Source organism: Pygocentrus nattereri, chromosome 7 (assembly GCF_015220715.1).
Source record: "Pygocentrus nattereri isolate fPygNat1 chromosome 7, fPygNat1.pri, whole genome shotgun sequence".
Lineage (NCBI taxonomy): Eukaryota > Metazoa > Chordata > Actinopteri > Characiformes > Serrasalmidae > Pygocentrus > Pygocentrus nattereri.
This window is the reverse complement of record NC_051217.1, coordinates 16,440,001-16,454,219: the sequence shown is the minus strand read 5'-3', so window position 1 is coordinate 16,454,219 and position 14,219 is coordinate 16,440,001. Positions and strand designations below refer to the sequence as shown.

Below are 14,219 nucleotides of genomic sequence, written 5' to 3'. Positions count from 1 at the left end.
AATGAAATGAGCTGTAGACATCATGATCCTTGGCTCCTATGACCACTACTGTAAAGAAATCAGTAAAGGTTTCTCTACAATTGACCATTTCATATCAAACCCTTCTACATGACTTTGTTTATATCCCAATCTACAGAATTATCCTCATCAAATGAGGAGAGAGATGGCAGCTGCTAAAGGTGTATTAATAGAACTGTAGTATAGAACAGAGCATGGTAGTATTATTAGAGAACACGTGCTCTTACTTGAGCGAGAGGGAGAAGTCGTTCTTGCTGGTCTCGCTGTTTCTCACGAGGTAACTGGCCTCTTTACATAACCTCAACAATGACTCGGCGTCTGTCCGACTGATCGCTCCATGATACCAGCTGAAAAAGAAAGAGAGAGGTGGTGGGGGGTGAGGGGGCGTTTTAATGAGAGGGGAAAAAAAGGCCAAACAATATTCCAATCACAATCAACACAAAGTTTGAAATGATTCAGCAAAATAAAGTCTAATTTACCCCATTTCCCTCCATAACCTCCATAATCCAAGTGTAATCGATCAGCCAAGAAAAGTTTGAGGTATAAGCTTTATAAGCTTTTATAATCCTTTAATCAAAAATGTAAAGAAGTAAAAAATATCTTTATATCCTTAAAGCTTAAATCATCAGCTACTTGCCTTAATACCATGTCATGTTGGTAAGTAAAGTCTATGTGGTTGCTGATACTGTATGACATGCAGTGGCTTATAAAATAATGGACAAAAGCACAGAGAACTGTACAGACTTCACATACTATGACTATTTTTTAGCTGTGAGATGGACTTTTGTCCATTTTCATAAATAACACTCACAAACAGTCTCAGAACCACATAATCAGGTCTAAACAAATCCATGCATTCTGAAGCAGTTTGCATGATTGATTTGTGTAGCTACATAAGCTTCCATGACTTACGACACTTCAAACACCAAACATGTCTTAGTTGATAGAAGTAAACCGAATAAATGTAATTATTTTTCAGCCCTCATTCACAGTTCAACTACAGTGCTGCTAGAATGCGTTTATTTGGACACACTCACAACTGACTCTCCAGGGGCATGGTGGGGTCAATGCGCTCTCCCAGCGTCCCACAGTGCTCCACTGAGCTCATCTTGGTGTTGACCAGGCAGCCGCTGGAGTGGCGTTGAGGGGGCCGTGATTTGCCCTCTTTAGTGGGAGACATCCTGCACTTGTCCACACCCTCAAACTGGACTGCAGCAGAGACACATACACAGACACACAAATCAAAAAGAGAGAAAAAAAACAAAAAACAACAACAAAAATAAAACCAGCTACCTTGTCCTTTATAGAGGAGGTCAAAGGTTTAGAGGCAACACTAAATATGCTTTTACATCTGCTATTTGGTAGATACCAATAAATAATGTCTTTATCTCATTTCATTTTGACTTGGTGTGAAGGCTCCACCCGTACTTGGATGTGCACAAAACAAACAAACCATAGTCTGTCGAAGATCTCGCAACTCTGTGCACTTCTAAGTGAACCCTGGACCTGTTTGATGCTGATGGGAACATATTTTTATGATAGTCTTGCACCAAAAGAGTGAATTCAACTAGCTTTTCTTCTAGCAGTCAGTGTTGTACTGTCCACACAATCTGCCTGTTTTAACATCTGACTCTTGATAGACACTCTTATTGTTCTTGCAGCATGAGCTGCTGCTAACGCAAGACGAGCACTAAAATAATAGCAAAGCAGTGTGTTTGATTTTGGCATATAGGTGGCAGAACATACTTCTAAGCCAAGCATCAGTGACCTGACAAACCAATCTTCAATAAGCAGATATCAAGGTTTAATTTTATTGCTTTGGCTGTGATTCACATAAATTAATCATGTCTATTTTGTACCTGAAGCTATTGCAATGTGAAAATAAATAAACAAAATTAGCAAATGGACCAGATGAAAACAGCCTAAGAGGGACTAAAAATGTGCAGCTATAAACTGAGTTTATTTTATTTATCTAATCCAAACATCTGATTCTCTCACAATGATGCACCTGAAGGCCAGAGGATCTGAATCAGGTTTATTACAATATGTTTCTTTTATTTATTATTATGACTTTTTTGTTAGTTTTTTTTCTCCCAATTTCTACCATTGTTTTCCCTCCTTTATTGCCCCTTGTAATTTTTGTTTGCTTGTATTTTTGCGATTTGTTGTCCTCCCTCTACACGATGGCAGCATATACTAAATGAAATTTGCTATACCAGTAATAAAGGCGGGATTTAGAAAAAAAAAGGTGTGTTACAATAATCTATATTGATAAATAATTAAAAACTGCTCAATGTAAGTGACTTATCACTAAACAGCATGAAGACTTTCTCCATATAATATGCTAGAGTACAACATTGCAAACCAAAGGAATAGTTTGGAAAGTTTGGTTAAAACAGACATTACGCTGTGTTATGACAATTGTCGGCAATCAACGTAAGTACAATTTGAACAGGATTCGTTATCCTTGGAGAGGTACACACTCGGGGGACACATTACCATCAAAGAGTAGAAATACACTTACATACTCAGATTTCTATACAGTGGTGGTGATGGGAACTAGGTGTCGCAATGTTTACAACACAAATATAGACATTCTGAAATCTTCTTCTTCTTCTTTCGGCTGCTCCCTTTAGGGGTAGCCACAGCGGATCATCTGCCTCCATCTTGCCCTATCCACTGCCTCCTCTACTTTTACACCAACCATCTCCATTTCCACCTTCACTACATCCATAAACCTTCTCTGAGGTCTACCTCTTCTCCTTCTACCTGTCAGCTCCATCTCCAACATTCTTTGCCCAATATATCCACTATTCCTCCTCAACACATGTCCAAACCATCTCAACCTGGCCTCTCTGGCTTTATCTCCAAACTGCTCCACCTTCACTGTCCCTCTGATCTGCTCATTTCTAATCTTGTCCATCCTTGTCACTCCCAATGAAAATCTCAGCATCTTCATCTCCGCCACCTCCAGCTCAGCCTCCTGTCTTTTAGACAGAGCCACAGTTTCCAAACCATACATCATAGCAGGACGCACTACTGTCTTGTAAACCTTCCCTTTCACTCTTGCTGCTATCCTTCTGTCACACATCAGCCCTGACATCCGTCTCCATCCACTCCATCCTGCCTGCACCCTCTTCTTCACCTCTTTTCTACACTGTCCATTGCTCTGGATGGTTGACCCAAGATATTTGAAGTCATCCACCTTTACGACCTCTACTCCTTGCATCTTCACCTTTCCACCTGCCTCCCTCTCATTCACACACATGTATTCTGCAATATTGAATGAAAATAGGGAAAAATTGAAAATAGGCGTATCTGAAGAAATCTGTTGTATTTCAGGGTGTTTTGCTTTGCAATGCCCTGCATGTTCCCCTGCTCCTTGAATAGACTTCAAAAATATCTTGTAATCAATAATCTTCTCAAAACTACCATAAAACAATTTCGCATCAAGTGTAAATATTGCAAATAACTTTGTGTGAGGGAGCTTTAGCGGTATTAAGCAAACAGAGCAATATAAAAGACAACAGATGTCTGGTTCCAATCACCTCCTCTAGAGCACATAATATTACATGAAACCACCATGAATGAGTTTTGAACGACAGAATATGATGAATATTTACAGACATGACAATTTATATAATAATAAAATCTATTATAGTCCATTTTATAGCGGTTTTACAACAGATGTCAGAAAGCAGCTTTACAGAAAATCTGGGTCTAAGCCCCAGTGAGCAGACCAAGGGTGACTGTGTTAAGGAAAAACTCCCTGAGAGCAAGAGGAAGAAACCCTGAGAGGACTCAATTCACTGCTTGCTTCTATATTTCTGCCCTGTAGCGTAAATAACCTTAGAATGAGCCCCAGAAAGTGAAACAAAACCCACTTTGCTACATATTTATTATTAGTTTTCTGAGCTTTTTTTAATTATTTTTTATTGCTGTTTTCAAACATCATATCTTTATACAATGTCTGTTTGTCTGGAAAGCCCCAGGACAGCACGCTGATGCTGCATGTTTAAGTTTGTTACACAAAAGGCAGCAGCAGAGGTGCTGTGCTTCATATCAAGCCGTAAAGCAAACAACCGTCCTGCTCCAGGGCTGCTCCAGCTGAGTACAGAGCGCTCAGGGCCATTCCATCAAGGGGGCACACACACTCCACAGTCGGAGTGGGCTGTTAGCCGTGAGGAGGAGAACAGACAGCCTGGCCATTTTCCTTTACTCTCTGTCTCTTTCTCTCAGTCTCTCATTCATCTAGTAGATCTGGCTGATATACATGGAATATTTATGATGTATTGGTGCTTATTTTTTGGAGATACAAAATAAGACAGCATTGTAAACATTTCCATGACCTTAATGCATTACTTATGAGGGGAATTTTAGGCCATAGCATCAGTAACAATGATGTGCCTTTTCCTTTGCACAAAAAGGAATGCATGAAATAAATTGCAAAATAAATTAGAAAATAAATCTGACATTTATAAATATTTAAAATAAGGCTGGTTGATCTCAGTTATGCTTCCTCTTAAGATATATGAGAAAAACACACACACACACACACACAGGATTAATATGATGTCAGCCCATCCTTTGCAGCTATAACAGCTTCAACTCTTCTGGGAAGGCTTTCCACAAGGGTTAGGAGTGTGTTTATGGGAATTTTTTACCATTTTTCCAGAAGCACATTTGTGAGGTCAGATGTTGGACAAGAAGGCCAGGCTCACAGTCTCTGCCCTAATTCATCCCAAAGGTGTTCTATTGTGTTGAGTTCAGGACCAGTCAAGTTCTTCCACACCAAACTTGCTAATCCATGTCTTTGCTTGCTATGTACACTGGTGTGCAGTCATGTTGGAACAGGACGGGGCCACCCCCAAACTATTTCCACAAAGTTGGAAGCATGAAATTATCCAAAAACTCTTGGTCTGCTGAAGCATTAAGAGTTATTTTCACTGGAACTACTGGGCCTGAAAAACAACCCCACACCATAATCCCCCCTCCACCAAACTTTACACTTGGCACAATGCAGTCAGACAAGTACTGCTCTCCTGGCAACCGCCAAACCCAGACTCGTCCATCGGATTGCCAGATGAAGAAGCGTGATTCGCCACTCCAGAGAACATGTCTCCACTGCTCTAGAGTCCAGTGGCGGCGCTTTACACCGCTGCATTCAATGTTTTCCATTGCACTTGGTGATGTAAGGCTTGGATGCAATTGCTCGGCCATGGAAACCCATTCCATGAAGCTATGCTGTTCTTGAGCTAATCTGAAGGCCACGAAGTTTGTAGGTCTGTAGAGATTGACTCTGCAGAAAGTTGGCAACCTTTGCGCACTATGTGCCTCAGCATCTGCTGACCCCTGTCTGTCATTTAACGTGGCCAACTACTTTGTGGCTACCACTTTGTGGCTTTTGGTTTGGAAAGTAATAACAAAACAAGACAAACTGCCATCAGAGACCACTTTTGAACACACTATATCGCCAAAAGGCTTAGAATAGCAAACATATTATTTTTTAAACCTGATCACTCGTCCTTGCTCTGCAACACTTTCAAGAGCATCTGTTAAACCAAAAAAATAGCAATGCTGTGTAAATAAGTGTCAACAGGGGTCAAATGAAAAGTGTGGGAGCTAAAAGAAGAAGTAGAAACAGAAAACATGCCCCAAAAACCATCCCTGTTTAATCACTGAGTATGCTCTCAGCTGCTGTCAAGGTTAAAAACATCCCATCGATACAAGCGTTTGCATGTGTACAGTGTGGAGGTCCGTGATCCTGCAGGTCCTAGGCCTGAGGACCGCTACTCTACCTGAGAGAGAAACGTGGGAATGCACTCTGACAGAACATCCAGTAAACACTCCACTCTTATCTACTAGAGCTAGCATGAGAACTGACCAGTCTTATACCTGTCCACTGATAACACATGGGAAACACACAGAGACACACTCTGCCTGCTAAAAGAATACTTCAGTGCTGTTTGGTAGGGTACAAGAAGAAACTATGATGAGTGAAAACTCAGGAACCGTCCAAATATCTCCAGCAGCACTGCTTTCTCTGATCCTCTCAGGCCAGTGCAACACATACACAAACAAAACCACCACCACATCAGCGTTACTGCAGCGCTGAGAATAATCCACCCAAATAGTACCTGCTTATTGAGGGTTCATAGGGGTCCTGACCTCTAAAAAACAGGGTAAAAGGGTGGCTAACAAAGTATCAGAGAAACAGATGGACTACAGTCTGTAATTGTAGAACTATAAAGTGCACCTATACAGTAAGTGGAGCTGTTAAAATGGACAATGAATGTAGAAACAAGGAGGTAAATGTTATGTTATGCCTGATCGGTATACATTTTGGTGTCCCTTTACATCTGAAACAACACTAGACTCTTCAAACAGATATGCAAAGAGAATTGATAGGACACCTCGTCACGGGGAGACACAACACTGCCTTCCATTCACACAGTGGTCAATGAGGCCAGGGAGGGTCAGAGGGTGACAGGAAGTGCCTGTAGTCACTGTTTAAAATGGATGTCAGTTCCTTTTTGCTTTAATGTGTGCAGAGGGCAGCTTCAGTCAGCTCTGACTAACATCTAAAGCTTAGTCTTTATTCATACTCAATGTAGAAACAGACTGAGGCTTAAGAGGGAATGAGGGGAAAGTGGAACGAATGATTCACTGAGCATGCATGTGAGGATATTACAGGAGAGTTTTAAATGTGTATGAGCTCAGCTGACCATTACAATGACTACGTTTAGATGTAGAAGAGCACAGGCTACTGAGTAACATGGGGTAAAATGTAACAGCCTTTTAATGTAGAAGAATGTGCTTGGGTCATCTCACATTCTCATAGGAATATTCATCTGTGAATTTTCACAGCAATCAGACAGATATTTCTTGAGCCATGCTCAAGTAATGTAGCATTACAACTAATCTGTCTAGAGCATGTGTCAAGCTCCAGTCCTTGCGGGTCAAAACAGCGCAGCCTTATTGAACACACCCAAATAAGCTCATCAGCTATTTAGCTAGACCTTCATTAAGTGAATTCAGAGTGTTAGATGAGGGTAAACGCCAATATCTCCAGCACTTTGGCCTAGTGGACTAGGTCCCCAGTTTGACAGGCCTGTTCTACAGGACATAATGAGAGAAGTCCATATCTCCCAGATACAGTCACATGCAGAAGTTTAAACACGCTGATCATAAATTATTGCATCCTTTGCAAGGAATACACTTAAGCATTCTTCTGCAAATTGTAGTGCACAAGAAAGTATAATAATAAATGAAATGTCCCATAACTTTTGCACAGGTCACATTTTATGTTCATTTTTACCTCATTATGTCCAATTCAGTAAAATAAACAGTAACCGTGCATTAAAATGTGCAGAAGTGTGTTTCAATTCTATTTTATAATATACATCAAAATATAACTACATTAATATTGGCTCTTTGGTTCAAACAACAAAGAACTGTATGTAATTAATTGTGTTTAGCATTAATTATGACAATTTTCTGATGATAACTTCAGTCATGTCCCGTCAGCTCAGGGGATCCACTTGGCGACCTTTCGGTCACAAGGTTGGTTCCCTAACAACCAACCCATGACTGCCCCAAATTTAGCAAAGTTACAGCATACAACAGTAGTATATGAGATTGAAATCTTGTATCAGATTTAAAAACAGGCTGTAAAACACCAATGTTTGGTTTGTTCACCACAGACATAACATTAATCATATACGTCTCATTTTCTGCAGTTTTTTGAGAAACAATGATCAGGTTGCTTTTGGTGCAATGTAAACAAGTTGGATGAAGTATCACAAAAATCTGATTTCTTTGTTGTTATCATACTATTTCTTCCCCCAAGTAAATATAAATGTAAAATACATGTGTCTGGAGGCGTTTCAGTGTTTGACAGACTATATTTGTAATTCAAGGCACCCGGGCACTTTCTTTTCTCCCTCATCATGCACTCTCTCTTTTAAAACTCTATCACTGTAATTACTCTGAATGGACAGTATAACTCGTGGCTCTCCGGATCTTTACGGCACTTAATCGACGTTTAGCACCGCAGAGAGCAGTGGGAAACACACTCAGCTTACTGTAGGACATCACACCCTCACACTCTGACACCAGACTCTGACTGTCTGAGCAAACAGCTCCGTGCTCCGACCTGCTACAAAGCTATTACATTGACTCTGGTCTTGCACTGCTGTAGGGGACAAAGTGAAGCACATTAAGCATGTGAAAAGACTGACAGGACTACCAACTGCAGGACAGCATAGCTCTGTAAGGTCACAATGTTATATCATACCTTATCACTAGAGGGCAGCCTATACCTCATCGACAACTGCATTGTTTTAATTTGCTGATAAAAAAGTAAATCACCATTCACCTGTCAACATAAGGTGAACATACACTGCATAAAAACATGCAAAATCTGTCCTATTCAGAAGTAGAAACAATATACGCCTCTAATTAGCTCTAACCACTATGTGTCTGGATGTGTTTGTATACATATGAAGTGGCGCAATCGATGCACACGTAGATTGACGTGTTTAGTGTGTACATTGTATGTTTATAGCAATTGGTCAGTTGCCATGGAAACCTGTCTGGCAAAGCTGTTTTCAGCTCCTAGCTCCTGTCATAGCTGTCAAATCACAATATGAGCACTCCACAGTAACCACAATAGAGGTGTGTGTGAGGGGAGAGAGAGAGAGACAGAGAGAGACACAGAGAGAGAGAGAGAGAGAGAGAGAGAGAGAGAGAGAGAGAGAGAGAGAGAGAGAGAGAGAGAGAGACTGCTTAAGGCAATGTGGGCTGGAACACTGATGATAATATAGTACATTGACAACACTAGATTTAAATACGATGTACATTAAAAACATACATTGATTCAAATATACAGTCAAAAACACTACTGTACAGTTTGCATAAGATTAAATGTGATGTTAATTGATGTGATCCGGTTTGACAGATTTGACAGTGATGAGACAGATTTCGGTGTTTTGAGAGAAAGAAAAAAAAAACATTAGGCATAACTTAGCAAACAGAACATACACGCAGAGCAAATACATCAGCAAACATTACAGTTCATCACAGTGGCAGACCAGACACAACGAAAACAGATATACTTCATTCTAAAGCCCTGCTGGAGCTAGATTAGTTTTATTACAGGAAGTCCTGCAATATAATTTCTGGGATCTGATTGGACAACTATTTCAGGACAAAGTATATCCCTGACTGAAAGGTCACATGGCCACATGTTTATGTCCACTTTACGTGGTGCCACATTTAATAACATACACCAATGTTTAGTTATTCCATTGGCATGAGGTTGAGTGGAACAGAATTACAGTTACTGAGGGAGCTCCGCCTAAGCCAATTACAGAAAGCCATTCACCCCACAACTGTTTGTCACATTGTAAAACTATAGGTGCTTATTTACAGATTCATACAGGATTAAAAACACTGAACAATTAACAATAAGAACTATGCACTCTAAATTCATACTTAATTAAAATCACTCCATAATTATTACTGTCAATGTGTAAACACTACATGCTCTGCAGATTCACACTGGATTAAAAGTACTCCACAATTACCAACAGTCAGACTTTAAGAACTACACATGCTGCAGACTCAGACCGAATTAAAATCACTCTATAATTATTACTTTTAAAATGTAAAAACTACACACTGTGCAGATTCATACTGGATTAAAACCACTCCACAATAATTACTGTCAGACTGTCAAAACTACACACAGCACACGTTCATACTGAAGTAAAAATATCATATGACATTAAAATTAAGTACTTATGCTCCACCCACAAGTGCAGTCTTTCATAGCAACTGTTGCTAGGGTGGACAAGCTTTATGGTACACAGCAGAAATCCCTTTCAGCCCAAGGAAAAATTGTAAAGCACTTTAGCAACTTAGAGTTGCTACATAACACTGTATTACAACTTTTAAATGTTACACAACCAAGCTACACTATGTTATTGTATCTAGGCAGGCTGAAAATGACAAGGACAAATCTAATATTTTTTTCCTGCATTTGGTAAAAATTTTCCAACCTGGTACAGTGGCTATGAGCAAGAACTGGTCAATTACAGCACCCCTCCCCAAAGAATCCAGCTCTGAGAGAGAGAGAGAGAGAGAGAGAGAGAGAGAGAGAGAGAGAGAGAGAGAGAGAGAGTTAAGAGTATTTGCTTCCAATGGAGCAGGTTGTGGCCTCCAGACCGTTCCATAAGTGGTCAACAAACAACACTCCCTCCCAGCCTTGCATTACCCTCAGCCACTGGCCCCATCACAACCAGGGGCTGAGAACAGCCATAACCTTGACGACAGCATGTCCAATCGGCATGCACTCCCATGCTTTGAAGCAGTCACGTAGCTGAGATCAAGCTTCTTGTGCACACACTTTGGTACACAAACTAACCCTGACCTTTTAATGGCTGCTGGACCATGTTTGCTTTTGTAACACTTTACTCTTGAGTGTAGCACAACCCACCTTCTGCGTGACTGTAGTAGGTTAGGTCAATAGTCAGAGTCTCCCCACTTCGTTAGATGCATGTTAGACTATATTTCAGGGGTTTCCGATCTTATCCACAAAGGACCAGCGTTGCTAAAGTTTTTCTTTTCAACAAAGCAAAAGCACACCAGTCGCTTAAAGACTGAGTAACTGATTAAACAAGTGGAATCAGGTGTTCTCCTGCTTGTTTGGAATAAAAACCTGCAGCCACACTGTCCCTTTGCTAATAAGGCTGGGCATCACTGCTATATACACTGATCAGGCATAACATTATAATATTATCCTTGTTTTGTCAGCTCCACTTACTATATGGGAGCATGCTGTAGTTCTACAATTACAGACTGTAGTCCATCTGTTTCTCTGATACTTTGTTAGCCCCCTTTTACCCTGTTCTTCTTTGGTCAGGAGTGCATGGACTCTCACAGAGCAGGTGCTATTTGGGTGGTGGATCATTCTTAGTACTGCAGTATCACTGCTATGTTGGTGGTGTGTTAGTGCGTGTTGTGCTGGTATGAGTGGATCAGACACAGCAGTGCTGCTGGAGTTTTAAACATCTCAGTGTCACTGCTGGACTGAGAATAAACCATTAACCAAAAATATCCAGCCAATAGCATCCTGTGACTATTGATGAAGGATTAGAGGATGACCAACACAAACAGTGCAGCAGCAGATTGTCTCTGACTTTACATCTACAAGGTGGACTGACAAGGTAGGAGTGTCTAATAGAGTGGACAGTGAGTGGACACAGTGTTTAAAAACTTCAGCAGCACTGCTGTGTCTGATCCACTCAGGCCAGTGTAACACACACTAACATACCACCACCGCCACATGAGTGTTACTGCAGTGCTGAGAATGATCCACCACCAAAATTGTACCTGCTCTGTGAGGGTCCATAGGGGTCCTGACCTCTAAAGAACAAGGTACAAGGGGGCTAACAAAGTATCAGAGAAATAGATGGAGTACAGTCTGTAATTGCAGACTACAAAGTGCACCTATATAGTAAGTGGAGCTGATAAAATGGACAATGAGCGTATATACAGTCAGTGGTTCCAGTTCCTCTTCTTGTAAAACTTTGATTTTAACAGCCCCAGAAATGTTTTTCATTTCAAACTCCAGCTGCCTCCGATGGCGGCTCCTCCTCTTCCAATATGTCTGGCAGTCTGCAGCCACTGAGTGCAAATGGTTTGTAGCATTTCACACTTAATTTCTCAGCGGTTCTAGTACATCATCCATGTATTACACTGCATCCTGTTTCATATCCCAGACTGAACGCACTACTCACACTAAAGTACACTAAAGAAGTACTTGATTTAAGACACAGGGTGAGATTTTCCTGTCCTGTGAAGGGGCTTTCAGCACTCAACTTGAGGAATACAAGCTTTTATTTTTCTTTTGGATTACAACTGATCAGTGCGTGACCTCATAAATCTACAATGTAATGAAAACAGAATGACCACCTTTATCTCCCTTTTATAAGCAGTGGTTTAAAAGAGAGAAAGAATCAGTGAGGCTCTCGATCTCTGACAACACTTTAGTACACAGGGGAGACAGTTCAATGCTCACTGAAATCTCTCTCTCACGATTTCAACCCTTCCTGGCAACATTCATGTCTGGAGTCTTCATTTTTTTGCCTTCCGGAGTCTCCTTTTATTTCTGTCTGAGTCACGCCGTGTATTATAGCATGGAGAGGAGAGCTCTCATGTGATTGGCAGTCTTCTCTGTGACAATAGCCGAAATGACAGCGGAATTAAACTTGTGTTGAATTTCATCTCGAAACAGACAGACTTATTTTCCACTGCTCTCTCCAGTGAGAGACAGACAGAGGGGAGAAGATTGAAGCGAGTATTGAGGAAGAAGTGGAAGATTGGCAGAGATGCAGAGGCTGTGAGGGAGGGAGGGGCAGAGGGAAGGAAGTGGTAGGAGGAATAAAGAGAGGAAAAATGCAGAGAAAGAGAAAGAAAAAATAACTAACGATCAAAAGAAAAAGAAAAAGAAAGAAAGAAAGAAGAAAAAAATAACTACTGATTAAAAGAAGTACTAACGCTAGAAAAAGAGACAGAAAAACAAAAAAAAGCAGAGAAAGAAAGGCGGAAATAATGATAGCAAGACAGCAAGAAAGAAAGAAAGACAGAAAGAAAGAAAATGAAAGAACTAATAATAGGTAAAGAAAGAAAGAAAAGAGACAGAAAGGAATAAGGAAAGAAAGGAATAAGGAAAGAAAGAAAGAAAGAAAGAAAGAAAGAAAGAAAGAAAGAAAGAAAGAAAGAAAGAAAGAAAAAGAAAGAAAGGCAGGTAAGCAGACAGACAAAAAGAAAAAAAGGAATGAAAAAGAAAGAAAGAAAAAGATGGAGACCAGTTGGTTGGTATAGAAGAGAATGTTTATTCAGATTCTCGAGTCTGTGACACACAGTGAATGGAATCTCTTTATCAGATCAAGCTGTCAGTGAAAGAATGATTGATAAGTGAAAGCTCCTCCCACCAGAGGCATCTTTCAGCACAGTGGAGGCGTGGAGATAACACAAGGTCAGGCCTCCATCACCGGGCCATCTGCAGTATCTCCCCCAGCCAGAGCCCCACACTAACACAGGGTCTTAATGGATTCAGCTCAAATGTCAAATCAATTATGAGACCAAACAGAAGGTTAAAGATCTGTGTTTTGCTTTTCTTATTCTTTCTCTGTTTTCTCACTATAACATCGCTGCTCCTTTCTTTAACTGCTCTTACCTCTGGAAGACCTCAGTAAATCTTACAGTGAATCGGTCCCTGCTGAACAGTTAGCCATGCTGATGTCTCAACGGGAATGTGACACATGGAATCGTGTTCATACATTGTACCGTCATATCAAAACTTCCTTAGCTGCTTTTTACATTGCGTTAACATTTCATGATGAATGCATCAATAAAAATGATCCAAATGTTATTTCAAATAAAAAATGATTACAGTAAAGAACATCAAAGTTAAGAATATTCTTATAAAGTTACCACTTTAGGGATGTAGTATATAATATATACACACACTGGACGCTTACCTTGTATTTACACTCACTGCCCATTTTAACACTCATACTAGTGCAACACACACCAACAGGCCACCACCATCAGTGTCACTGCAGTGCTGAGAATGATCCACCATCCAAATAATACCTGCTCTGTGGAGGTCCTGTGGGGGTCCTGACCACTGAAGAACAGAGTAAAAGGGGGCTAACAAAGTATGCAGAGAAACAGTTGGACTACAGTCTGTAATTGTAGACCTAAAGAGGCCTATACAGTACTGTGCAAAGGTTTTAGGCACCAAATCAAACTGTTTAAAACTATGTCAACAGTGAGTGTGTTTTTGGGAGTAAAATGTCAATAAAATATTAGAATAATGATAAACAAATGCAGTAAATCATAAGAAATTCTAGATAGAAGAACAAAGGTACAGTTCTGGACTTCTCCTAAACAACCTCATATTTGTTCAATTCCATCAGCAGCACATCTGATTTAGTTTAATAAAGGACCGATTAAACAAACCAGGTACAGGATAATAACTACAAATGATATTGAGCTGCTCATGTAAACAAATACATCAAATTGTTACTTATGGTAAGTGAAACAAGTTAACACATCCTATATAGAGAACATATTTTAGTGCACATTTAAGTTTATTTGCAAAATCTATTAAACTGCATACATAAAAAGTC

The 14,219-nt window shown here is 40.2% G+C and overlaps 1 protein-coding gene across 4 annotated transcripts in view; it reads right to left on the bottom strand.

The window, feature by feature from the left end:
- zgc:158464 (uncharacterized protein LOC791139 homolog) overlaps nt 1-14,219 on the bottom strand; it is a 192,117-nt gene that overhangs the window by 19,119 nt on the left and 158,779 nt on the right. For all 4 annotated transcript variants that reach the window (XM_017703961.2, XM_017703877.2, XM_037539956.1 and 1 more), the window contains 2 exons: nt 1,056-1,227; nt 246-365 (listed from right to left, as the gene is read on the bottom strand). In XM_017703961.2, the coding sequence (XP_017559450.1) occupies nt 246-365; nt 1,056-1,227 (292 nt within the window). The remainder of the gene's footprint in view (nt 1-245; nt 366-1,055; nt 1,228-14,219) is intronic.